This window comes from Miscanthus floridulus, chromosome 13 (genome assembly GCF_019320115.1).
Source record: "Miscanthus floridulus cultivar M001 chromosome 13, ASM1932011v1, whole genome shotgun sequence".
NCBI lineage: Eukaryota > Viridiplantae > Streptophyta > Magnoliopsida > Poales > Poaceae > Miscanthus > Miscanthus floridulus.
In genome coordinates, this window is record NC_089592.1 from 78,070,110 (window position 1) to 78,095,694 (window position 25,585).

General features: G+C 44.6%; 2 protein-coding genes and 1 pseudogene across 4 annotated transcripts; 1 reads left to right on the plus strand and 2 right to left on the minus strand.

Moving 5' to 3' along the window:
- Positions 1-11,092: 11,092 nt before the first annotated feature.
- LOC136501310 (large ribosomal subunit protein uL30y-like) lies at positions 11,093-13,042 on the minus strand. The gene is made up of 4 exons (XM_066496819.1): positions 12,647-13,042; positions 12,409-12,546; positions 12,199-12,301; positions 11,093-11,462 (listed from the first exon to the last, which is right to left on the minus strand). The coding sequence occupies exons 1-4, from the start codon at positions 12,976-12,978 to the stop codon at positions 11,247-11,249; spliced, it is 789 nt and encodes a 262-aa protein (XP_066352916.1). The 5' UTR covers positions 12,979-13,042; the 3' UTR covers positions 11,093-11,246.
- A 477-nt stretch (positions 13,043-13,519) lies between these two features.
- On the minus strand, positions 13,520-14,933 carry LOC136500106 (scarecrow-like protein 3; annotated as a pseudogene).
- Positions 14,934-16,094: 1,161 nt separating this feature from the next.
- On the plus strand, positions 16,095-24,796 carry LOC136500504 (methionine aminopeptidase 2B-like). Of its 3 annotated transcripts, XM_066495867.1 has the most exons (14): positions 16,095-16,289; positions 17,648-17,693; positions 17,767-17,846; positions 18,296-18,419; positions 18,544-18,580; positions 18,736-18,775; positions 18,987-19,086; positions 19,182-19,327; positions 19,536-19,627; positions 19,716-19,810; positions 23,506-23,602; positions 23,700-23,843; positions 24,064-24,281; positions 24,372-24,796. In XM_066495867.1, the coding sequence occupies exons 4-14, from the start codon at positions 18,333-18,335 to the stop codon at positions 24,474-24,476; spliced, it is 1,161 nt and encodes a 386-aa protein (XP_066351964.1). In that variant the 5' UTR covers positions 16,095-16,289; positions 17,648-17,693; positions 17,767-17,846; positions 18,296-18,332; the 3' UTR covers positions 24,477-24,796. The 3 variants fall into 3 exon arrangements, with proteins under 3 accessions (XP_066351964.1, XP_066351965.1, XP_066351963.1); XM_066495868.1 differs by lacking the exon at positions 17,648-17,693 and having other exon boundaries at positions 16,095-17,561; positions 17,750-17,846; XM_066495866.1 differs by lacking the exon at positions 17,648-17,693 and having other exon boundaries at positions 16,095-17,231; positions 17,750-17,846; positions 18,668-18,775.
- The last annotated feature ends 789 nt before the right edge of the window (positions 24,797-25,585 follow it).

A 25,585-nucleotide genomic window follows, 5' to 3' on the forward strand; every position in this document is an offset into this window, starting at 1 on the left:
CAAGAACCCCTCACAATCACCATGATCGGAGCGGGAGACAATCACCAACCTCTGCTCAATGATCCTCGCTGCTCCAAGCTATCTAGGTGGTGGCAACCACCAAGAGTAACAAGCGAATCCCATAGTGAAACACGAACACCAAGTGCCTCTAGATGCAAACACTCAAGCAATGCACTTGGATTCTCTCCCAATCTCACAAAGATGATTAATCAATGATGGAGATGAGTGGGAGGGCTTTGGCTAAGCTCACAAGGTTGCTATGTCAATACAAATGGCCAAGAGAGTGAGCTTGAGCTAGCCATGGGGCTTAAATAGAGAGCCCCCATGAATAGAGTTGTTGGCTCTCAGTTCCCTAAAAAGTCGGGGCAATTGGATGCATCGGTTGGATTGACCGGACGTAGGACCCCAGTGTTCGGTCCTTAGATTTTCGTATGTGTCCCCTGCTTTAAATGCTGATCACCTAATCTCAATGGTCATCAGTGCACTTAAGTTGTGACTGGACGCACCTCAACGCCAAGACCGGACGCACCACCGCCTAAGTCCAGTCGTTTCCAGAAAGCTCCTAGAGTCCCTATTTTGCGATCAAATGTGTCCGCTCCTGCATGATCGGACGCAGACCAACCAAAGTCTGGTCATTTCTAGAGAGCTCCCCAAGCCTCTATTTTGTGACCAGATGTGTCAGGTTGGTCGTGACCGAATGCAGCACCTGAGTCTGGTCCTTCACCGCCTACCACGTGTCACTGTTGCTCCTCGTGCCAAGACATCAATGTACGTCACTAGGTGATCGGATGCACCCACTGCGCGTTTGATCCCTCTTTCTTCTCAGCGTTTGGTCAAGGGACCGAGGGTGGCCTTCACTGTGAGCCACTGACCGGAGGCAGGGTTAGAGTCCGGTCACTGCCCAAGGTAGAGTCCGATCAATACGAACTAGCTCCTTTTGACCCCGAACTTCACCACCCTTGATCAAATGTGCCAACCACCAAGTGTATCACCTTGTGCACATGTGTTAGCATATTTTCACAAATGTTTTTAAGGGTGTTAGCACTCCACTAGATCCTAAATGCATATGCAATGAGTTAGAGCTTCTAGTGGTGCTTTGATAACCGTATTTCGATATGAGTTTCACCCCTCTTAACAGTATGGTTATCGATCCTAAATGTGATCACACTCACTAAGTGTCTCGATCACTTAAACTAAAAAACTCCTATCAATTTCACCTTTGCCTTGAGCTTTTTGTTTTTTCTCTTTCTTCTTTTCCATGTCCAAGCACTTGATCATCACCATGGCATCACCATCATCATGTCATGATCTTCATTTGCTTCACCACTTGGAGTAGTGCTACCTATCTTATAACCACTTTGATAAACTAGGTTAGCACTTAGGTTTTCATCAATTTACCAAAACCAAACTATAGCTTTCATTGGGTCACACTTATCCACCCTTTTTCAATTACTTCATTGAGCCTAGCAATCTTCTTTCTCATAACTTCTATGTTTGCAAGGTTAGTGGAATAAATATTCAAGTCAATGTTAAAACATTTTACACAACCTTGACTAGTAGAGGGAGTAGAGGTTTCCTTTGCCTTAGTGAGATGTGAGTTGCTATCCCAAAGAATGCTATATTGCATCTCAAGTTCTTTGTGCTTTTCATCTAAGTCACAATACTTTTTCTTGAGAGCTTTATTTGCTTTCTTTGTGATAGCATGGTCCTCTTGCTCTTTGGTCAAGGCCTCGCGCAAGGATTTCACCTCACTTCTCTCTAATGCAAGAGCTTCTTTGCTAGCAATGTAGAGATCCTCTTGTTGAATAAGAGTCTCCTCTAGATTCTAGCTTGGCTTGGACACTCTCTAAATCCTCCATTAGCTTAGTGATGAATAATTTGGTCTTTCCATCCAAAATTTTAGTTATCATGTTTATTTCTTCATCACTAGATTCATCATCACTAGAGCTATCACTAATATCACTACTAGAGATATCACTAGGAGGTGGAGGAGATTTGACCTTTGATTTGGATTTTACCTTCTCACGCTTTGCCATGAGACAAGTGTGAGGGGAGTAGTAGTCATCATCAGACATGTTGTTGAAAAGCCTTGGTGTAGGGGATGACTTGTGAATAGCAATAGTTGCAACCTTCTCATCCTCTTCACTTGTGCTCTCTTTAGTTGAGTCCCATTCATGCCCAATGTGAGCCTCTCTCGTATTTTTCTTGCTCTTCCTACTTTCGGCCTTGTCCTCTTTCTTGTCCTTCTTGTATTTGTTGTCCTTGATCTCATAGGACACTTGGCAATGAAGTGATCGGTGCTTCTACAATTGTAGCATGTCCTCTTTATCTTGTTTGGGAAGCTTCTCTTCACTACCTTGTACCCTTGCTTCTTTAGCCTCTTGTGAAACCTCCTAATAAAGAGAGCAACATCATCAATCTTCTCATATTGATCATCATCATTTTCACTTTCACTTGAAGATGATGTGGTCTCTACTCTTTCTTGAACTTGCTTGCTTGCTTCGGGCTTGCTAGTTGAAGCTTGTTGGTTGATCTTGGACTTGCTTGTAGAGCCTTGTTTGCTTGATTTGTTGGCCTTGAGAGCTACATCTTTGATCTTGATGCCCTCTAGCTTTGCTTGCAATTCTCCAAGTTTCTTTCTCTCATTTGCTTCTTCTATTTGCATGTCAAAGGTCAAGATCCTCCCAAGTACATCATTTGGTGTGAAGTACTTAAACTTCTTCTTGTCCATAATTAGAGTGACTACGGTCTTATTTCTAGGTGAATAGGCTTCCAACATAATCTTGATAACTTTATGATCATCTAGCTCATCATAACCATAGCCTCTAATCTTGCCCACCATTGTCATCAACCTATCAAACATCTCTTGTGGCCCCTCTCCATCTAAGATTACAAACCGATTGAGCTTTGACATCAACAAGTCAATTCTTGCCTTTCTCACTTTGTCAACCCCTTCATGTGCTAGGTGCAAAGTGTCACATATTTGCTTGACATCAACTCCAATCACTCTATTGTACTCATCACCATTCAAGGCACTAACCAACACACTTGTGGCTTGACCATTGAGGTGAATGATTCTTATCTCTTCTAGTGTTGGGTTCTTGGGATCAACTGATGGCTCAAATCCATTGCAAACAATCTCCTAAATGTCAGGGTGAAGACCTATAAGTTAGGCTCTCATCAAGTGCTTTCACTTGGCAAAGTTAGTCCCATTGAAATGAGGTAACTTACCCACGAACACATTGATAAAAGACCTCTGGTCATGGTTAGTGAAAGGTCCTAATGGCTAGAGGGGGTGAATAGCCTAATAAAAATTTCTACAACAACAATTAACAAACTGGTTAGACAATTATGAGGCAAAGCAAGTGTTGTGCTAGCCTACTAAAAATGTAAGCCACCTACCATAATTTTAGTTTCTATTGTCTCTAACCACACAATAGCTATGTCACTACACTAAGTTAGTGTGCTCTCAAAGACTAACTAAAGAGTCACACTAGCCAAACTAACAAGCTCTCACAACTAGCTATACTAAAGAGCTTGTCGGCAAGAATCAATCAAACGATGAACAAGAATCAATATCAATGAAGACCAATCACCTCAGAATCAAATGATGAACACAATGAATTTTACCGAGGTTCACTTGCTTGCCGGCAAGCTACTCCTCGTTGTGGCGATTCACTCACTTGGAGGTTCACATGCTAATTGGCATCACATGCCAAACCCTCAATAGGGTGCCATACAACCAACACAAGATGAGGATCACACAAGCCATGAGCAATTCACTAGAGTACCTTTTGACTCTCCACCGGGGAAAGGACAAGAACCTCTCACAATCACCATGATCGGAGCCAGAGACAATCATCAACCTCCGTTCAACGATCCCCGCTGCTCTAAGCCATCTAGGTAGTGGCAACCACCAAGAGTAACAAGCGAATCATGCAGTGAAACACGAACACCAAGTGCCTCTAGATGCAAACACTCAAGCAATGCACTTGGATTCTCTCCCAATCTCACAAAGATGATGAATCAATGATGGAGATGAGTGGGAGGGCTTTGGCTAAGCTCACAAGGTTGCTATGTCAATGCCAATGGCCAAGAGGGTGAGCTTGAGCCGGCCATGGGGCTTAAATAGAGAGCCCCCATGAATAGAGCCGTTGGGCTCCTCACTGCACTAAACACGGGCCGACTGGACGCGCCGATCATATTGACCAGATGTTGGACCTCAGCGTCCGGTCGCGCGATGCATGCCACGTGTCCCCTCTCTTCAAATATTGAGCGCTCGGTCCCAATGGTCAAGTGATGACCGGACGCGCTGCTGCGAAGTGACCGGACGCTGGACCTCAGTGTTTGGTCGTTTCTAGTAAACATCTAGAAACAAGAAATCATGATCGAACGCGTCTAGTCATGCTTGACTGAACTCACCCAGCGTTCGGTCACTCGATGTCTCCTCTATGCGCTGCCACATCAGCAGGACTGGACACAACCCTCTAGCGTCTGATCAGTAAGTGACCCAGCATCCGGTCAGAGACCGAAGCCAGCGTCTTTGCTGCTTCTACTGACTGGACACGCCGGTCCAACCGAGGCCAGCATCTGGTCACTTCCAGTGACCTCCGTCTTTTCTATATAGGGCGCCAGTGGCACCGTCGGACTGCCCGCACTCTACGAGCGGACACTCCACCGGTGAAGTTCCTAACCCTTACTCAAATATGTCAACCACCAAGTGTATCACCTTATGCACATGTGTTAGCATATTTTCACAAATGTTTTCAAGGGTGTTAGCACTCCACTAGATCCTAAATGCATATACAATGAGTTAGAGCATCTAGTGGCGCTTTGATAACTGTATTTCGATACGAGTTTCACCCCTCTTAATAGTACGGCTATCGATCCTAAATGTGATCACACTCACTAAGTGTCTTGATAACCAAAACAAAATGGCTCCTACCATTTATACCTTTGCCTTGAGCCTTTTATTTTTCTCTTTCTTCTTTTCAAGTCCAAGCACTTGATCATCACCATGGCATCACCATCATCATGTCATGATCTTCATTTGCTTCACCACTTGGAATGTGTTACCTATGTCATGATCACTTGATAAACTAGGTTAGCACTTAGGGTTTTATCAATTCACCAAAACCAAACTAGAGCTTTCAGTTAGTCATAGGAATAGAAGAGTAGTTAAATGATACGGCGACATATTTGTTGTTGTTGGCCTTGTCCTTTCTTTTCTTCTCCTTCTTGTTCCCCTCCGATACTTGGTATGACTCATCATCATTTCCATCTTTGGAACTACTTGATATGCTTGATGATGCACTTGTTGCCTTCTCTTCTTCTTCCTAGCTTTTCTTCTTTTTCTTCTTACTTCTCTCTTGAGCCTTCTTTCTTCTTTGTTACAAATGCAAGTTCACCTTCCAGGAAAACATATAGTTGCCTACAAAGCTAGGGATGATCTAAACAATGTTGTGCAAAATCCTAACTCTCAGAGGTCCATGCTTATAGAGTATTTTAGCACAAACATGTATAATCCTGATACACGATAGTATTTATATAGAGAGTTCCCTGAGCACTTCACTTGGATAAAGTAAAAAAAATTGGAAGCTAAGAGAAAAAGGTGGTTAGATTGGAAGACTAGTGTATGCCCATCCTGTTGAAGGTGAGCGATACTATCTCCGTGTGCTTCTAAACCATGTGAGGGGTGCAACTTCATTAGAGCATCTTAGAAGTCAACATGGAACTACATATGCAACATTTAGAGATGCTTGTGAAGCCTTGGGCTATGTGGAAACTTACAAGAGCCTAGATGACTACCTCACTAAATCTGCACAATTCAAGATGCCTTGTGCTCTAAGGAGGCTATTTGCAACTATCATAGTTTTCTGCAAGTGTAGTAATGTCCGAGCGCTATGGGACAAACATATTGATTCAATGTATGATGATATTATCGTCGCTCAAATAGCAACTCCAAAATGGTTGAACAAATGGTGCTTAGAGATATATCTATATATGTTAAAGATATGGGTAGACATTACAAACTATGGACTTCCTGAACCAGATGCCTCAGGTAATTGATAAATATAAAAAAAATCCCAAAAACTTTTTTTCATTCATAAACATTGTATTTACCTTAACATCACAAACGCCAATTTGATATGTCACTAAACATTATTAAAAAATTAATGCTTCTTATTCATCATTTTGACATGACCCCTAACACTTTATTTGATTAGATAAGGTGTCAAGAGACCATTATAGAGAGCTTATAGAAGAATTGAATATTGGATATGAAGAAGAACATCTGAAAATGATAGAAACACTAAATGTTGAGCAGAGAGCTGAGTTCGATTTGATTATGAATCATGTGGATAAGAAAGTTGGCCAGGTATTTTTGTTGATGGACCAGGAGGAACCGGCAAGACATATCTATATAAAGCTTTGCTTGCAAAGGTGCGCTCCATGAATCTTATAGCAATTGCTACAGCCACATCTGGTATTGCAGCAAGTATCATGCCCGATGGACGCACTGCACACTCCCGCTTCAAGATTCCTATCAAGCTAGATAATAACACTATGTGCAGCTTTACCAAGCAGAGTGGTACTGCAGAATTGCTTCGTAGGGCTACCTTGGTAATATGGGATGAAGTAGCCATAACAAAGAGACAAGCAATAGAACACTCAACAGAACATTACAAGATATAATAGGTTGCAATCAACCTTTTGGTGGTAAGGTCATGTTGTTCAGAGGTGACTTCAGGCAAGTTCTTCCCGTTGTGGTACGAGGAACAAGAGCACAGATCACTAATGCTACTTTACTGAAGTCATATATATGGGACAATGTACGAAGGATTCAGCTTACCCAAAACTTGCGAGCTAAAAACGATATTTGGTTCGTAGAGTATCTGTTAAGAATTAGGAACGGAACTGAAAAAATATTTGGTGACGATTATGTTCAATTTCCTGATGATATCATCGTGGAATGGAGCCAAAATTCCACTAAGAATGCAAAAAAAAGTTCAAGAGATAATTCCATTATCAACCTTATTAGACAGGTGTTTCCCAAACTCGAGGCAAATAGGATCTCTGCAGATTATATGCAGGAACGTGCGATTCTTTCAACTATAAATGAGCATATTGATGCAGTGAACGCAATAATGGTCGAGAGGTTTCCTGGAAATGAGAAGGTATACTACAACTTTGATTCAGTGGATGACGATACAAGGAATAATTACCCTCTTGATTTTCTAAATTCTATTACACCTAATGGGTTGACTCCTCATGAACTTAAGGTTAAAAAAGACTGTCCGGTTATCCTACTGCATAATTTTGATCTTCACAACAGTCTTTGCAACGGCACTAGGTTGGTCGTATTTGAGGATTCCAGAACAATACAATTGATGCTGAAATAGTTAATGGGCAACATACTGGAACCAGGGTATTCACACCAATGATTCCCATGTCCCCTCCGAAGACCTTTCATTGCCATTCAAGTTTAACCGAAAGCAGTTTCCAATAAAATTGAGTTTCGCAATGACAATAAATAAAGCCCAGGGTCAGACCATACCAAATGTTGGCGTTTATCTCCTAGAACCGATTTTCTCTCATAGCCACTTATATGTAGCACTGTCAAAAGGTGTTTCTCGTAAGAGTACATGAGTCTTGGTCAACACAAATAAGGATGTTGACTAAGAGAATAAAAAATATTATCTTCAGAGATGATTTAGATATGTGACAGTACTATTATATATTTTTGCCGTGATGGCCTGGCCCTGGCGTAACGTACAGGTGTTCAGAAGGTTTGGTTGGAAACTGATTTTCAAGAGCTTGTGCGCCAATGAAACAAAGGTACCGATCAGAGATCAGCTGTGGTTTCAGTCTTGCGGGAGATTCGGGATTTGAGCTTATGCTTTCAAGCTTTTAAATTTTCTTTCATTAGTCGGAAATGTAACATAGTAGCTCATACTTTGGCAAAGTAATTATATTTCTTTTATTAATTGGTAGATTATATTGCTTTTAATCGGGAAACTTAAGTCTTCACATGTCTCTGCTATTTAATTAATTTAATTAAATAATATATTATTAGATTGTTTTTGTTGGGGCCATTCATGCAAACGGGTGATGTACGATCCGTCTTGCTTTTAATTTAATTAATTAATTAATATATTAGATTACTTTTGGTGGGACCACGCATGCAAACGAATGATGTACGATCCGTATATAGAAACGAAGGATCAAAAAATAAATGAATTTATATTCAAAATGAAATAAAACTTACAAATACAAGTAGTCCCCTGCCTTGCCTAAATTTACAATTAGTGGCTACATTTACTCTACCACACATCCAAGCTAGATAGCGCTCCACTAGCACTTGAACATAGTTCCAAATAATGAAAAAATGTTGGTTTCAAATAAACTTGTAAATACTACGATAAGATGATAACTACAAACAAGCTAGAAAATGACAAAAAAACAACAATTTGTTTCTAGGAACGTGCGACACGCACGTGCATGTTAACTATGACAACAAAAAACAACAAGCTTTTTCTAGTCACGTGCGAGGCATGTTAACTAGTTACTGAAAAAAGATGGTAAGTTGTTGGTATCCCCCGCTAAAGAAAACTCTTCCACTCGTTACCCTTTTTGCACACTAAAAAGCACTCAAAGTCTCATGTTGCACTCAAAGGGCTTGTTTGGAATCTAGGACTGTGGAAATGCATGAACGACTAGGGTAAAATAAGGGATAGAATGATCTAACATCTTGAATCTTATGGATTAAAATAAACATAGGGAACTATAAATCGAACATTTGGATTTAGCATAGAAAAACATAGGAATTTGGTACATGAAGGAAACTTTCCATTAGGTTCAACCTCTCACATGGATGCACGAGAGATCAGCTCTAAAGAAGTTGGTGGGCTCATCATGAATTAGGTCGTGGTGCCTAGTGGTTTCGGGATCCTGTAGAAAATACGTCTTTTTATACCTTGTGTATTAGCCACAACTCAATTTCATTAAGTGATTCTACCCCCAACCTGAGAATGGACAGGAGGGAACTGCAACATGAGGAACATCCGTGCCTCATCGCAAAGGCTCATTTTGAGTTTTGGATTAGGGCCCAGCTCGAACGAAAGGCTCTTTTTATGAAGTAGTCCCTGGCCAAACACCAACCGAGAGGAGGCTTTTTTTAAGGACCGTCTCGCCCCTCTGCTACAAGCGAAAGCGAGGCGATTTGGATCCCGGAGTCGATTTCCCCGGCTCCTCCTCGCCTCAGGTGGCCGCTCCAGCGCCGGAGCTGGAGAGGAGTCGCAGGATCGATGGCCGGTGTACATACTCTCCCCTATTAGCTTATATCTAGGTAGGTTTACCCCATATCCTTCTTTAGCGGCGGCTGCGGTGGCTTCAGCTTGGTCTCCGATGACCTCCGGCATGGTTCCTCATATGGACAAGATGAGGTACGTGGTGTTGGTCCCGGTGGCTTTCTATTGCCGTCCGGTTCTTTTGTCCCTACAGCAGGTTTCCGGCGACGGTGGAGGTGTCGAAGCCTTCTCCGGAGATGGTTTTGTGGGATTTGTCTTTTCTCTGCTCGAGAAATCGGGTTGGTTGCTTTCCCCTAGGGTTGCTTTGTCGCTGGGTGTTTCGGGGTCACCGGCGGTGCTTGTGGCGTCCGATCCCGTACTCTTGGCGAGGATATGGCCGCTGGCCATCATTTGCTCGGGCGTTCAGCGTTTAAGGTGCACATCTTGTTATGTGCCGATTGATGTAGCTTCAAAACCGTATGTTGCTTCTCTGGAAGCTTCTTCGTTGAGGTAGGATTCGGCTTCAAGCAGCAAGCTCGGCGTTCGTTTCAACTATGAGTGGTGGCTCCGTTCTCTGGCGACGAAGACGACCGAGAGATCTTTGCAAGGGCCAGGATGTAATTTTTATTTTATTCAGGGGTGTCTTTGTAAGGATGTATGTGTAATATTTTATATGAATCAATAAAATGCAACCCGGTTTTCTCAAAAACACATGAGGAGGTGGGGCTATCTCTAATCATTCTGAGCTGAGATCTCATAAAGTAGGATTCCTCTAAAATTCTAAAAAAATATAAAACTAATCTAGAAGGAATTGGACGGTTTTTTTTATAAGAAGAAAATATGCACCTAAATGCGAGTTAAAGAGGACTCAAAGCTAGATGGTTAGGTGTACATTTGAATGACAATTCTTGTAGGTTTAGCGATAAATTCAGTTGGTAATATAAGAAATGTTTAGCCATATTTCATCAACTAGTGAAAAAGTACAAATTCATCATGGCTAAAAAACTTTTAGGGCATGTTTGGAAGATGGAAAAATTTTCATGTGTTTTTCATGTGAAATTGAACTAATTCCTGTAAAATTCCTAATCCTCTATTTTGCAACTATATTCCCGCGAAATTGCTATGTTTTTGCATTTCCGTGTTCCAAAATGGGACCTAAAATTCTTCCATTTTTCTTTGTTCCAAAGGGAGCTTGAGTTAAATTTACAAAAGAGAAACCATATCTAATCAAACGGTTAAACATTATTTATTTTATTTTGAAATCCAAAAGTTTGAACTTAGCCGTGCCAACCAGCCTATGATACAATTTATCTGCTCAATAATACAAACAAGCAAGACAATTTCGCTGAAAGCTTTACGTTGTACTTCATGTTGCCAATAAACTACGATCACCCTTCACCTTGTATAATCAAGCATGAATCTCTAGGCAAAAGACTGTATGGGCATCATTGAATTGCAAGGCCATCTAGTTGCAGTGACGAATTCAGGAATTGGAGCAAGGATGGCCCAACTTGATGTAATGGGTTAAATCCTTGGGTGATCCATACACAATCTTCTTGAAGCTAAGCAGTGTAACTACTGTAGTTCTAACATTCAACCAAATCATAGGGTGCTCCATGGCTCATTATGCCACCCAGCTAGATCCAACACTATTTAGTTGTGTGTAACCATTAATCTTTTGAACAGCAAGTGAAAAGGAAAGGGATCAGGATATATATTCAACAATCAATAGCACACTACAGCATAAGAGTTGATATTTTGACGCACCAACCGAAGGCACATGTCGAGCAGAAGGCAGGGGATGACCAAAGAAGCTTCTGCTATTTCATGATCTGATCGCACAAAAGCAGGTAAGATTTCGAAGTTAAAGGTACATCCAGCTATGCTATTACAAAACTGATAAGGTAACAGATCCATCACTCCAAGGCAAAATGACAACGGGAGGCAAGGTCTGCTTTAGTTCAACTTCTCAATTAGTTCGTTGATTTTGTCGCCACGGTTGCCTGAGTCACCACCATCCGTGTAGGGTTTCCTCTTCATCTGCAGCCTCCTCTCTGGACACTTGAGCTTGAAGGGCATGAGGAACTTCGATGCTTCTCGAAAGTGCGGCCCAACAGTGGCGATCTCATGCACAACATCTTCCAAGCATATGATGCCGTGTTCTCCAAGAGCCTGTTTTAAGCAAAGGCACACAAGGAGACTTTCAATGTAATTCACAAGTTCAAAAAAAGGGCGTACCCAGTGCAGAGAGCTCCCGTTCTGTGCGGGGTCTGGGGAAGGGTGTCAGTGGCAAGCCTTACCCTCGCCTGTGCAATGCGAGGAGACCGCGACTCGAACCCAGGACCTTCGGTCATAGGCGGTAAGACTCTACCGCTTGCACCAGGCCCAGTTAAAACTGAATCTAAAATCCGTTTTAACAACCTCTCTGTTTTCTCACTCCGCAGCGAAAAAAATATAGTGTACGATGAGAATGCTTAATCGTGAATAGTTTGCTTTTCAGTGATCACTGGATTCACAAAAAATATGTTGGCGACAAATGAGCTGAAAAATGAACTGATCATCCAAATTGAAATGTTGTTATTAGCTATTACCGGATCTTCTTAGCCTAACTAATAATAGTACCCATAATTGGTGACTGAGGGCATGCTAATTCCTTATTGACATATAGCCTGCAACAGTGGTTATTTCAATTTGTTTTGATTGGATCTTCTCAGCCTAACAAATACTAGTACTCAGAAGTCAGAACCGGTGACTGGGGTATTTAATTCCTTATTGATGAGTAACCCCCAGTAGTTACTTCAATTTGCTATAATCCAATCTTCTTATCCTAACAAATACTAGTGGAACTCAAAACTGGTGACTCAAGTTCCTTGCTGACCGGTAGCCCACAGTACATACCAAAGCATACCTTCTCAATTAGATCGTTGCTGGTAAGAGGGAAAGGCTCCTTGTCCAAGAACCCACGGCCCTTCTTGTAAATAAGCTCTTTCACATTCTTCAAGTTTGGAAACCTATTGTGACACAGCAGCAAAGCTGAATATCAACAACGCAGTACTACAAAACAGCAAGATAACCGATCACAGCCTTGGAAAATGTTGCTTTCATTCGGTTAAATTACCCGTAGGTGACAAAGGGTTCAACCACAAGCAGCCTCTTCAGCGTCAACTCGGTGGCCTTGAGGAACACCCCAGTGAGGACCTTCGTCAGCCGTAGCTTCCTCAAAACCTTCCTAATGTGCGGATGCAAGTCCACGGAGCTACAAGCAGACGCATCAAACAAGCAACGTTAGCTGTTAACACCATTGATGAAAAAAAAAACAGCGGAGAGTTTGTTCCGCTGCCAGGACTACCACCTACCCAGGGATGCGAATCGCGAAGACGAGCTTGGAGCTGAGCGCCTCGACGGGCGGCTGCTTGCGGACCTTGAGGCGGGTCCGCATCCGCAGGAAGTCGCGCTCCTTGTTGCGGAACGCGGTGACGAAATCCTCGGGCCGCTTGACAATGACCTTGTGCTCGTCGCGGATGCGCTGGCGCTTGGCCGCCTTGCGCTCCCGGTTCCTGACGGCCCAGTCCACGTTCTCCTTGCGCTTCTTCAGCTTCGACTCCTCCACGAACGCCAGCTGCTGAGGGGTCCCCTCCACCGCCATCGGTACGATTATCCGCGACGCTTCTTCCCCATCGGCGCCCATTTTTTTCTCCTTCCGGCGTCGGCGTGGAAGAGGCGGCGGCCGGGAAGGAAGGGGGAGGCGAGGGTTTCTGAATCGTGAGGAATTTTGCGGGTCCTGCCTGCTGGGGTGTTAAGGACACTAGGTGGGCTGGGCCGATGCAGTGTGGGTCCAGCAAGACCCATCTGGCCCGGTTCGGCTATCGGACGTACAGGGCCTTTGGTCTGCCTGCGCTTGGGCTTAGTAATTGGGTTATTTTGATCTCTTCGAGTTTTGAGAAACGTCATTATAATTCACCTATTCGGAGATCTACCATTACAATTTTCTTTCTCCTGCATCCATGCTATTTTCTACGGCTGCCGCCTACAAGGCCCACTATCAAACACGTATGCCTACGGAAAGACATACGGACATCAAGTCCGCGTCTCCTCCGTTAGACCGAGCGCGCCCGGGTGCGCGTGCGAACAGCTGCCGCGCGGGAGCATGTGCGAGCAGCCAACACCACCACCGCGGGCGCGCGCAAGCACCTGCAGTCCCAGCACGCCGACGCCGACGCGTTCGTCCATTAGTCGAAGCAGCGGCCGCGCCAGGCGGAGACGGAGAAGATGGCACGGTCCTACCAGCACAGGAAGAAGGCGACCTTCTTCTCGCAAACCTTGAAGCCATCGCAGCCGAGCCCCTGCGCCGCGCGCCGCGCCTAGAGCAAAGTGTAGTAGCTGACCGGGACACGGGCGAAACCCGCCCCTTCCATCCGCGTCGCCCAGCAGTCCAGCCGCTCGTGCCGCTCCCGCCGCTCCGTGCCGTCGCACGCCACGATGTTCTTCACCTCCTCCCCGAGGAGCCAGCGCTCGACACGCGCGCGCTCCGCCGACCCGCGGGGCGTCGCCGACTCCCGGCAGTCGAATAGCGCCGCGTAGTAGTTGAGCGCCTCCACGAACCGCTCCGTCAGCGGCGCCGCGTTGTGCGACGCCTCCTGCTCCATCACCACCACCACCTTGGGCGACAGGCCCCACAGCGCGCCTAGGAACGTGTCGGCGCGCGACGTCGATGGGGACACCCCGGACTCCGGGCTCCGCTGCCGCTTATTTGTGTCCCCGCCTTTGCCGTTGCTGCTCTGGTGGTGGTGGTGGCAGCCGTCCTTGCCGGAGCTGTCGTCACTGGAGGCCAGGAGGCAGTGCAGCTGCAGGCTGGAGGTGACGGCGAGCGCCTCGCCGGTCTTCACGCGGAGCGACTCTGCGTCCAGCGCCTCGAGCCGAGACACGACGGGGTTTAACTGGAACGGCACGTCCAGGCGCTCCGCCTCCTTGGTGAGCGCCATGGCCGTCTGCGTGAGCACGTCCCGATGCTCGTGCACGGCGGTGAGGCGGAGGTGCGGCGGTCCCTCGAGGCGCGCGTCCAGCAGGTGTGCTCGAGCGCCGCATTGGCGGCGACCAGCCGCCCCGCGCCCGCCGCCGCGGCGCAGTTGAGGTGGAGGTGGATGAGGCAAAGCCCGCGCTCGTCGTAGCGGAGCTCGTGCGCTAGCCACAGTGTCGCCGCGCCGTCGGGGGATGCGTAGAACGACACGGTGGAGAAGTTGTGCAGCGGGGACGATGTGACCGACGATGAGGAGCCTTCGTCCTGGACCATCAGGCAGCCTGCCTGCTTCGCCCTCGCCTTCGTCTTGTTGGCATGGGCGCGAGTACGCGACGGCGACACGACCACCGCTGCTTAATTTGCTCTTGCCGTGAAGCAAGCCAAGCTCTAAGCCTGTGTGCTTGGTGGTGCTGATTTATATGAGCAGGCCGCGTCGAGACTGGCAAGCCACGGGCGAGCGCTCCTCCTCGCGTGCAGGCCGCTGTCGGCGAGCACGGCCTCTCCGCCTCCCGCAGCCGGAAGTCGTGCGCGGCGCACCGTGCGGTGTCGACGGTCGAGAAGAAGAACGGCGCACGCGAACAGCAGGGCTGCCAGGACGCCTCCCACGCCGAACCCCGCCGCCGCATCGAAGAAGTCTGTGAGCCCAGCGCGGCCTCCAGGCGCACCAGCGCGGCGCCGGCCGCCGTCTATGGAGAGGACGCACACCTCTCCCGTGCTGACGGCTGCCCGTGGGGGCCGAAGGCGGAGCGACGACACTCAATCGCTCATCCGCGGCGGCCTGCGTGCGAGCGATAGCGGGCTCGGTCGGAGGAGACGGGGACTTGACGTCCGTATGCCTTCCCGTAGGCATTCGTGCGTGACAGTGGGCCTTGTACGCGGCAGCCGTAGATAATGGTATGAATGCGAGAGAGATGAAATTATAATGGCAAATCTTCGAATAGGTGAATTATAATGGTGTTTTTCAAAAGTCGAAGAACTATATCAAAATAACGCATAGTAATTCCATCCCAGTTGGGTCGGAGATCGTCAGCTGGGTCCCACCTGCCGTAACGGCGGTCGGTTTGGGTCGTAGAACGGTCGCCGCACCGCAATGGGGAAAAGGAAAGGGCCTTTTACCTGTATGCCATTATAAAAGTTCAAAATGATCTATGTGCCATTGAAATTTTAAAAAGTTTCTCAGTACCCTCGTCCAAAGTTTTTTTTATCTACGTGCCACTTTCATTAGTTTTTCTTGTAACAGCACGCGGAAAAGATGATTTTGCCCTCAGTTATAGAATGCATCAAAATTTTCATTCTTTCCTCAGGTGCCACTATAACATCCTGTGATTCAAAAAAACTTCACTTTTTTCTCTGTACCATTATGAAAAAATCATGGTAACAGCTTGTACGTGTGCATGTGAAAAACTTTAATAATTATAATAAATTTGAAATGCATCGATGCATTTCGAATTTATTATAATTATTAATGTTTTTCACATGCACACGTACAAGCTGTTACCATGATTTTTTTCATAATGGTACAGAGAAAAAAGTGAAGTTTTTTGAATCACAGGCTGTTACAGTGGCACCTAAGGAAAGAATGAAAATTTTGATGCATTCTATAACTGAGGACAAAATTGTCTTTTTCGCTTGCTGTTACAAGGAAAACTAACGAAAGTAGCACGTAGGTAAAAGAAACTTCGGACGAGGGTACCGAGGAACTTTTCAAAATTTCAATGGCACGTAGATTATTTCGAACTTTTATAATGGCGTACAGGTAATTGTCTCAAAAGGAAACGTATGAAGCCTTCTGTTGTCGCCGTCCAGGTCCAAATCCAACTCTTGCCGTCAAGGCGTTCGAGCAATCGAGCCGCCGCCGCCTCCTCCGGCCGCCTCGCACGAAGCGCGCCGGAGCCTCCCGCCCCAACCCCATCCTTCATCGACGAACAGCAAGCCGTGGGCCGTGATCGCCGGAGCTCTCGCGGACTCGAACCGGGAGGAAGGTATTGTCGGCTCCTGCTCCAGCCGCTGGCTAGTTTCGGTTTTGTGCGCACGCGCAAATGGTTTGGACGGGCGGTTTCTAAATCTAGGTGGTGGTAGTAGTGCTGATGCAGCTGATCCGATACTCTCATCCAGCCAAGTTGTTCCCGGTTAGTTTGTGGGTATCTGAAATTTCTCCAGATTACTGGAACCATAGTTTTCTGTAAGGATGCTCTGCTGACGCAAACCTGATGGCTGTAGAGTGTAGAGTACTTTTGTTATGGGTAATTACATTTGGAGGGTGCTTCTGATGAAGCAGCGAGCTCTCTTGTTTTGTTGTTAAGTATAACGATTATTTTTTTCCTAAAGTACTATCCTAGTCCGTCTCGCATCCCGCCTGCAAGGCATTGGCTTAAACTTGCTAGATAGACCTGGCCAAAACTTGCTGAATGAAAGAAAGCAAATTCAATGAAGATTTTGATTCTGCGATGAATGGTCAACCTGACTACTGGGTGCACATGGGCATACAGGGCACAGTTAGTCCCCCTTGTTAGAATTGATCTCATCCGTCTTGACCCAACGGTCGAGACGGACCCCTTGACCGCGTCCTGATCGGGAACGTCCAGCCATCTAGTGGCTAGTGGCCCCCGTCGCACAGTGCCTATAAAGAGGAGGTGGGGCAAAACGACTCTTGAAACGAGGTCCACTGCCGCCGCCACGACCCCACGGTCTAACCCTAGTCCGATCGAGAGGGAGGCACTGCCAGCGGCGGGAAGCGCCACTGCCTTTGCCACCACCAACCTCTTCACCGACACCTTTTCGTCACCTACACCGACCGTCGCTGCGCGTGCGCAGAGCTTCACCGACGAACCAGCAATGGCATGGAGCTCCTCCAACCCCTCCGACGGTCAGATGCTCCTACATCTCCCTCTCTCTCTGTCTCCTTCTCCCGAAGCAAGCTCTAGGTATATTTGATTCAATTGGTAAAGATATCACCCTCTGATCTACACCTAGATGATCTAAAGACACTAACACCCCTCCCATATGCATATAGCTAAATGATGTATCTAACAATTTGCGCATGCTTCGGTTTGATGAGCATTCTTAACCTAACTTTAAATCTTGCCATTTGCTTACTGGGCGGGATGAACCCAATCCTGATCATACAAATAGCATATTGTTTCTTATCATTGAATTTATTGTTCATGAATTTCTCGAGTTTCTGTTAGACACTGGCGAATAGCTGAGGTACTAATACTACACATTTGTTTTACAAGTGGGATATATTTTGAAATGTAAGTCTGTTGTGGGCAGTTTGCGAGCAGCTTTAGTGCTACTTGTACACTGAACTAACTCTAATTGCTTCCTTTCTTAATTGAAGGGGGAGCTGCTGCCCTTTTCTTTCAAAAAAAGAAAAGAAAAGAAATGTAAGTTGTCCTGAGCTATATTGGTGCTTATGGTTTTGTTTATTCTGCTCACTCAGGTTTGAACCTTCTTTAGAAATATACAATATGGCTGCGGTTGATACAGCTACCAAGGAGATGGAGGCACTGCATGTGGGACAAAATGAAGAAACCAAAGTAGGTACCTACAGCGGTTTCTTTGTTTTCCATAGCCCATGGAATTAATCACAAATGCTGTTTCTACACAACACAGAGCAGGTTTGCTTTGGCATCTATTTGAGAACAGGAGGGGGTATTTTGTTTGCAGAGTTGGTCCTGTTGTAGTCATGATGACTACTTATTGTTCTTGTATACTCATGTTCAGTGCAGTGTTCCTCTATTCATTCGTTCCATGTTGCAATCTTGCTTTATCTTAATTCACCATTTTAAGTAATAACCAGAATTGTCCTGATAGTGGTCACTAAACTTTTGACTAGGTAACATGGGTAGCTTCCCCAGAACTCAATTTGAAATTGAAAATGATTACACAAATTCTTTATTTACATGGATTAAGGAACCCTATATGACATATTCCCCTTGCTTTTCTGTATATTTGCTTTCATAGTGACATCCCCTTCTTTTTGCAGGCAGATCTGATTAAAGAAGGCAAAACTGCAAACAGCAATGGTGTGGTTCCTGCAGCTCAGTCTTCACCGCCAGAGGATGATGATGAAGAACAAGCTGATGATCCATCTCAAGATGGAGCACCAGGTGGCAACTCAGCCTTGCAAGTTCTATTTGCCAAATTTCTCATATAAGGCTGAAACTCTTTTATTGCATCTAGCATTTGGGGTAAAGTTAGTCTAACAGTTGCCGTTGAAATGGATATCTTCAGAAGCTGCAAAGAAGAAAAAGAAGAAAAACAAATCCAAGTGAGTTCTGCTGTTGAATTGGACCAAACATTTTTTTGTTTTGTTTTGTCTGTTTCAATTCACGAGGATGTCCCATGTCTTCTGTAGAAAGAAGAAGGGTCCTCTTCAGCAGACAGATCCTCCATCAATACCTGTTGACGAGTTTTTTCCTTCAGGGGAATTTCCTGAGGGTGAAATTCAGCAATATAAGGATGAGTAAGTGCAACTCTATCACCAGTTGTGGAAGTTGTATAGAATTAAACTATCCTATGTGAGCATATGTTAATTTCTTATCATATGAAACCTTCACATCTGAAATTCATCAAGGGAAAAAATTAGTTCCCCCATCCTTTAACTATGATGATTCTGAGCTGATGCTAGGAACTGCCATTAACTGCTTACAAATATGTACACTATTGATCTTCAGTAATTTATGGAGAACAACTAGCGAGGAAAAGAGGGAGCTGGAACGACTGCAAAAGCCAATGTACAATTCTGTTCGCCGAGCAGCAGAAGTTCATAGACAGGTTTGGCATGAACCCGTCTATGATAAATTTGCAGCATAATCTTAATCCTATGTGGTGTTGGATGCAATTCTGCAATGTTTGTTCTGATTTTCTAGGTGCGGAAATATATGAGGAGCATTATTAAGCCTGGAATGTTAATGATTGATCTATGCGAAACACTGGAAAACATGGTCAGGAAACTTATCAAGGAGAATGGACTGCAAGCTGGCATTGCCTTTCCAACTGGATGCTCCTTGAATTGGTATGTTACTCTTCTATAGCGTTTCCATTGGTACGATATATTACATCTGTCGTGTTTTCCAATTCTTCATTCCACTCTTGTTGATATGTTGTATCACGCAGTCTGAGCTTCTTCTTGTTTTTAATATAATCAGCAGCTCTCCTGCTTGATTCATTAAAAAAAAAATCTTCATCCCATTCACAAACCGATAAGGAAATCCTGTTCTTAGGGTCGCAGCTCACTGGACTCCAAATGCTGGTGACAAAACTGTGCTACAGTATGATGATGTGATGAAGCTGGATTTTGGAACACATATAGATGGTCCGTCAATCTTTGCCTTGTTTATCTTGCATGAGCTTTTGTTATGACCACCTCTGTAGATTTCATGTGACTAACTTATTTGTTCCAGGGTACATTGTTGATTGTGCATTTACTGTTGCATTCAATCCTATGTATGATCCATTGCTTCAAGCAACAAGAGATGCCACAAATACAGGGATCAAGGTAATTTTAACATGTTCCTCTGCACCCTCTGTAGGCTGTGCTTCTAAGTTTATAGAGTGGGGTATAAGAGTGCATGATTTCAGTTAGCACCTTTGCCCATGTCATTTTCCTGTAGTGTTCTGCATGATTGTACAGAAGTGATATCCTTTGCTCAAGCGTGACGTGATCATGTGCTCATTGGGATAACGATTTCCATTACATAATTATTGTGTGTTGGCACCTCTCTCTAACTGCTCCTGTATATAGTTCTCTGTCTTGGCTTAATTTGAATTTCTCCTTTATATATGTTGCGGTAACTCCGCCTATGGTGGGGCGCCTTTGGTGTCCCAGCATAGCAGGTCCCAAGCTCTGGTAAAGGAGGAGGGTTGTGTTAGGCGTGGCGAGCCAATGTAAAAACTTAGCCACTTAAATGGAGATGAAACCCGAAAAAAAATCGTTGGGGCGTAACCCTCTTAGCGACGCGCCATATCGGAACCCGGGTATGGTGTTAAATGGGCAAGGGCCGGGTCGTCACCCCCGTGACGCGCCGTGTCGTGATCTGGGCATGGTGTCAAGTAACCAAGGATCGGGTCGTCGCTTCCTTAGTGGCGCGCTACATCGGCGCCCGGGTGTAGTGAAAAATGAGCAAGGGTCTTCGCATCAGAGTCGACGGGTGCGAAGGGTAAGAAAGCTAGTCGAACCAACTAGGATCCGTTTAGGTAGTTGGAATGTAGGGTCACTTACAGGTAAGTTAAGAGAATTAGTTGATACCGCGACTAGGAGGCGTGTAAATATATTATGCGTTCAAGAGACTAAATGGAAGGGTCAGAAGGCGAAGGAGGTGGACAATACAGGTTTCAAGCTTTGGTATACAGGGACAGTCGCGAATAGAAATGGAGTAGGAGTTTTGATTGATAAGAGCCTCAAGAATGGTGTGGTGGGAGTGAGAAGGCAAGGAGATAGGATTATCTTAGTCAAGCTTGTCGTTGGTGATATGGTCTTGAACGTAATTAGTGCGTATGCCCCCCAAGTAGGCCTCGACGAGAGTGCTAAGAGACAGTTCTGTGAAGACTTAGATGGCCTGGTTAGAGCTATACCTAGTAGTGAGAAGCTTTTTATAGGAGGAGATCTTAATGGGCATGTAGGTACTACAAGCGCAGGTTTCGAGGCAGTTCATGGAGGTTTTGGGTATGGTAGTAGGAATCAGGAGGGGGAGGAAGCTCTAGACTTCGCGGTAGCTTTTGACCTGATGATAGCCAACACTTTCTTTAGAAAGAGAGAATCTCATCTAGTGACCTTCAGTAGCGGACAACACTGTAGTCAGATTGACTTTGTCCTCGCAAGAAGAAAGGACAAACGAGTATGCTTGGATTGCAAGGTGATACCAGGGGAGTGTGTTGTTTCTCAACATAAGCTTTTGGTGGCAGATTTTCGTTTTCAGATGCGTGCCCGTAGGGATAAACAAGCTAAGATTGAAAGAACAAAGTGGTGAAAACTGAAAGGGGAGACGTCAGAGGTATTTAGGGAAAGGATTATCAAAGGGGGCTCTTGGAAGGAAGAAGACGACATAAACAATATGTGGGACAAGATGGCAACCAACATTCGGAAGGTAGCCTCAGAGGTGTGTGGAGTAACCAAAGGAAGGGGACGTGAAGCTAAAGATACTTGGTGGTGGAACGAGGAAGTCCAAAGGGCTATTAAGGAGAAGAAAGAATGCTATAGACGCTTGTACCATGACAGGAGTGTGGACAATATAGAGAAGTATAAGGTGGCAAAGAAGACTACAAAGCGAGCTGTAAGTGTGGCAAAGGGTAGAGCGTACGAGGATCTTTACCAACATTTGAGTACGAAGGAATGAGAGAAGGACATTTATAGGATGGCTAGGGTTTGTGAGAGAAAGACACGGGACTTCAACCAAGTTAAGTGCATTAAGGATGAAAGAGAGCATCTCTTGGTAAAGGAGGATGAGATCCGACATCGATGGCAAGAGTATTTTGACAAATTGTTCAATGGTGAGAATATGGACACAACCATTCAGTTGGATGACTCTTTTGATGACACCAATAGGCGCTTTGTGCGGAGAATCCAAGAATCTGAGGTCAGAGAGGCGTTGAAAAGGATGAAAGGAGGTAAGGCGATGGGACCGGATGGTATCCCAATCGAGGTGTGGAGATGCCTCGGGGACATAGCTGTAGTATGGTTAACCAAGCTGTTCAACCATATTTTTCGATCGAACAAGATGCCTGATGAGTGGAGGAGAAGTACATTGGTACCGATCTACAAGAATAAAGGGGATATTCAAAGTTATACAAATTACCGAGGAATTAAGTTGATGAGCCATACTATGAAGCTATGGGAGAGAGTTATCGAGCATCGCTTGAGAGCAATAACGCGGGTCTCTATGAACCAATTTGGTTTCATGCCCAGAAGGTCAACCATGGAAGCCATTTTCTTAATAAGACAAGTTATGGAGCGGTATAGGGAGAAGAAGAAGGGTCTACACATGGTTTTTATTGACTTGGAGAAGGCTTATGATAAAATACTAAGGAATGTTATGTGGTGGGCGTTGGACAAACATAAAGTCCCAACGAAGTACGTCGGGCTCATTAAGGACATGTACAGCAATGTTGTGACTAGAGTTCGAACAAGTGATGGAGACACGGATGACTTCCCGATTAGGATAGGACTACATCAAGGGTCAGCTTTGAGCCCTTATTTGTTTGCTTTAGTGATGGATGAGGTCACAAGGGACATACAAGAGGACATCCCTTGGTGTATGCTTTTCGCGGACGATGTAGTGCTAGTTGATGAAAGCCGGACAGGAGTGAATCAGAAACTGGAGTTATGGCGGAAGACTTTGGAGTCCAAAGGTTTTAGACTTAGTAGAACTAAAACTGAGTATATGAGATGTGCCTTCGGCACTACTACTCGGGAGGAGGAAGATGTTAGTTTGGAAGGTCAAGTAGTGCCTAGGAAGGATACCTTTCGATATTTAGGATCAATGCTACAGAGGGACGGGGATATTGATGAAGATGTTAGCCATAGAATCAAAGCAGGGTGGATGAAGTAGCGGCAAGCGTTTGGTGTCCTATGTGACAAAAGGGTACCACAGAAGCTAAAAGGCAAGTTTTATAGGACGGCGATTAGACCTGCTATGTTGTATGGTGCAGAATGTTGGCCTACGAAAAGACGACATATTCAACAGCTAAGTGTCGCGGAAATGCGTATGTTGCGTTGGATTTGCGGTCATACAAGAAGGGATCGAGTTCGGAACGATGATATACGTGAGAGATTAGGGGTAGCGCCAATTGAAGAAAAGCTTGTCCAACACCGGTTGAGATGGTTTGGACATGTGCAACGGAGACCTCCAGATGCACCGGTGCGTAGTGGAATCCTAAGTCAGGATAGTAACGTGAAGAGAGGCAGAGGAAGACCGAAGTTGACTTGGGTAGAGGCAATAAAAGGAGACTTGAAAGGATGGAATATACCCAAAGACTTAGTCTTAGATAGGAGTGCTTGGAAGACAGCTATTCACGTGCCTGAACCTTGATTGCTTCTGTTGGGTTTCAACTCTAGCCTACCCCAACTTGTTTGGGACTTAAAGGCTTTGTTGTTGTTGTTGTTGCTGCTTTATATATGTTGCGGTCTGAAATTATGTTCTTTTGTTGCAGCATGCACTCATTGAACTTCAATATGACTTGATCACTTCATTGTAGGAAGCTGGAATAGATGCACGGCTTTGTGATGTTGGTGCTGCAATCCAAGAAGTAATGGAATCATATGAGGTTGAAATCAATGGGAAAGTTTTCCAAGGTGATACAACTTTTGATTTTCTGTTGTGCCGAACAATATACAATATATAATGTAGAAAAGGCAATGACAATTGAAACTACCTTTTTGTTTGTGACAGTAAAAAGTATTCGGAACATCAATGGACATAGCATTGGGCCATATCAGATCCATGGTGGAAAATTAGTTCCGAGTGTGAAAGGTGGAGAACAAACAAAAATGGAAGAGGGGGAGTTTTATGCTATTGAAACTTTTGGATCTACTGGTATGTTAGTCTTTGTATAGCTTCAACTGATTGATGGAAATATCGTAGTGCTACAATGTGTCATCATGAATAGTTTTTATTAAAGTAAAAAGGATTAGTCACTTCACTTATATCTAGAATAGTCCTTATGGCTGTGCAACATGAATTTGGCATTCCTATTTAGACATAAGTTAATGTCCTCGATGACTTCTACATTTTGTAAGCTTCATGACATTTTCAGGAAGGGGATTTGTCCAGGAGGACTTGGAATGCAGCCATTACATGAAGAACTTTGACGTTGGGCATGTGCCTTTGAGGGTAGCAAAGGCTAAGAAACTACTTGAAACTATCAACAACAACTTTGGAACACTCGCATTTTGCCGCCGGTACTTGGACCGCCTTGGCGAGACAAAATACCTCCTGGCTCTGAAAAATCTTTGTGATAGTGGTATCATTCAGGTATGTGAAAAGCTCCATCTCGACTTCATTGTCTGAACCGTGTTGCGGACATGGTTATTCACCGCCTCCTTCTCTGTTCGCGCTTCGCAGCCGTGTCCTCCATTATGCGACGTGAAAGGGAGCTATGTCTCGCAGTTTGAGCACACAATCTTACTCCGGCCAACTTGCAAAGAGGTCATATCCAGAGGCGACTGACTACTGATTGCTGCTGCACAGGCTCCTGCTGTACTGGGTTGTTTATGCGGAAGAGTACACACCGTTTTTTGCACAACTTGTGTGGCTGTCCATCTGTTTATGGACCATACAACATGTCATAGTCCAACAAATAAATTGGCACTGTTGCTCGAACATTTGAGTTTGGAATATGTGGAATCGTTTTCGTTTTTCTTGGAAAAATGGATCTTACTGCATTTTTTCTCGTGGATAGGATTGCCAATTGTTCGTAGTGGTTGCTGTATAGACATGTTCTGCCGTTGTGCTCTTGGATGTGCATGTGCTACTGCTAGCTTCAAGTTGCCAGTTTATGGTCCTGTTTGGATACACTTTCTCCGACCGAGCAGTGCGGTACGGTAGGGGAACCGCCGTGGGAGAGGCGCAGTACAAAGATCGGACTCCCTGTTGGTTCTCGTGGTAAAAAGAATCGTGGAAGAATCATCCATATCGCGAGGCGTTTGGGCAGCATTGTTTATTTGTTTTCCCGTTGATTCTCAGGGTAAAAAAAAATCGTGCAATAATCAGCGATATCGCGAGGTGATTGGGCAGCATTGTTTTCGATTCTCATGGTGGGACGGTCAAGAATTTGATTTTAATCGATTTCAAACAGGGCTTATATCCACTACAGACATTTACGATTCATGAAATCTAATTGAAACTTCTATTTTTTGAGCTTCATTCTAAAATTTTAGTTATTTAGGCTCCATCTTTAAAAAATCATAGTAAATTATAGAAAAAGTGTAAAATAGAAAAATCTAATTTTGTTGGACTTCACATGAGTAGATCTACACAGTAAACATATGATATGGTATGTTTTAGTACAAATTTTTTGCTCTAACTTTAGATCTGTGTTTTTCTATGATTAGTTGATAGCTGCAGTTTTTGTGGTCCTATTATGGTGAATTTTTTATGGTGGACTAATCATTGTATGTTTGAGATGAAGTAAAATTTCATGCTCATTGGATCATGTATGACTGAGTTATAGATTTATTCAGGCTTATGCTTATTAAATAGTTTTTAAATAGTTAAAGTGTGTAAAAATAGAAAATATTTGTTCTCCATGTAATATTACTATTGTTGTATCATATGAA

Coding starts and splice junctions, on each gene's coding strand:
- LOC136501310 (XM_066496819.1), bottom strand. CDS start 12,978: ATGGGCGCCGATGGGGAAGAAGCGTCGCGGATAATCGTACCGATGGCG. Junction 12,547..12,646: donor TTCGCGATTCGCATCCCTGG/GTAGGTGGTAGT, acceptor GTCTGCTTGTAG/CTCCGTGGACTTGCATCCGC. Junction 12,302..12,408: donor GAACCCTTTGTCACCTACGG/GTAATTTAACCG, acceptor GTGTCACAATAG/GTTTCCAAACTTGAAGAATG.
- LOC136500504 (XM_066495866.1), top strand. CDS start 17,143: ATGGCATGGAGCTCCTCCAACCCCTCCGACGGTCAGATGCTCCTACAT. Junction 18,420..18,543: donor ATCTCAAGATGGAGCACCAG/GTGGCAACTCAG, acceptor GGATATCTTCAG/AAGCTGCAAAGAAGAAAAAG. Junction 18,581..18,667: donor AAGAAGAAAAACAAATCCAA/GTGAGTTCTGCT, acceptor TGTCTTCTGTAG/AAAGAAGAAGGGTCCTCTTC.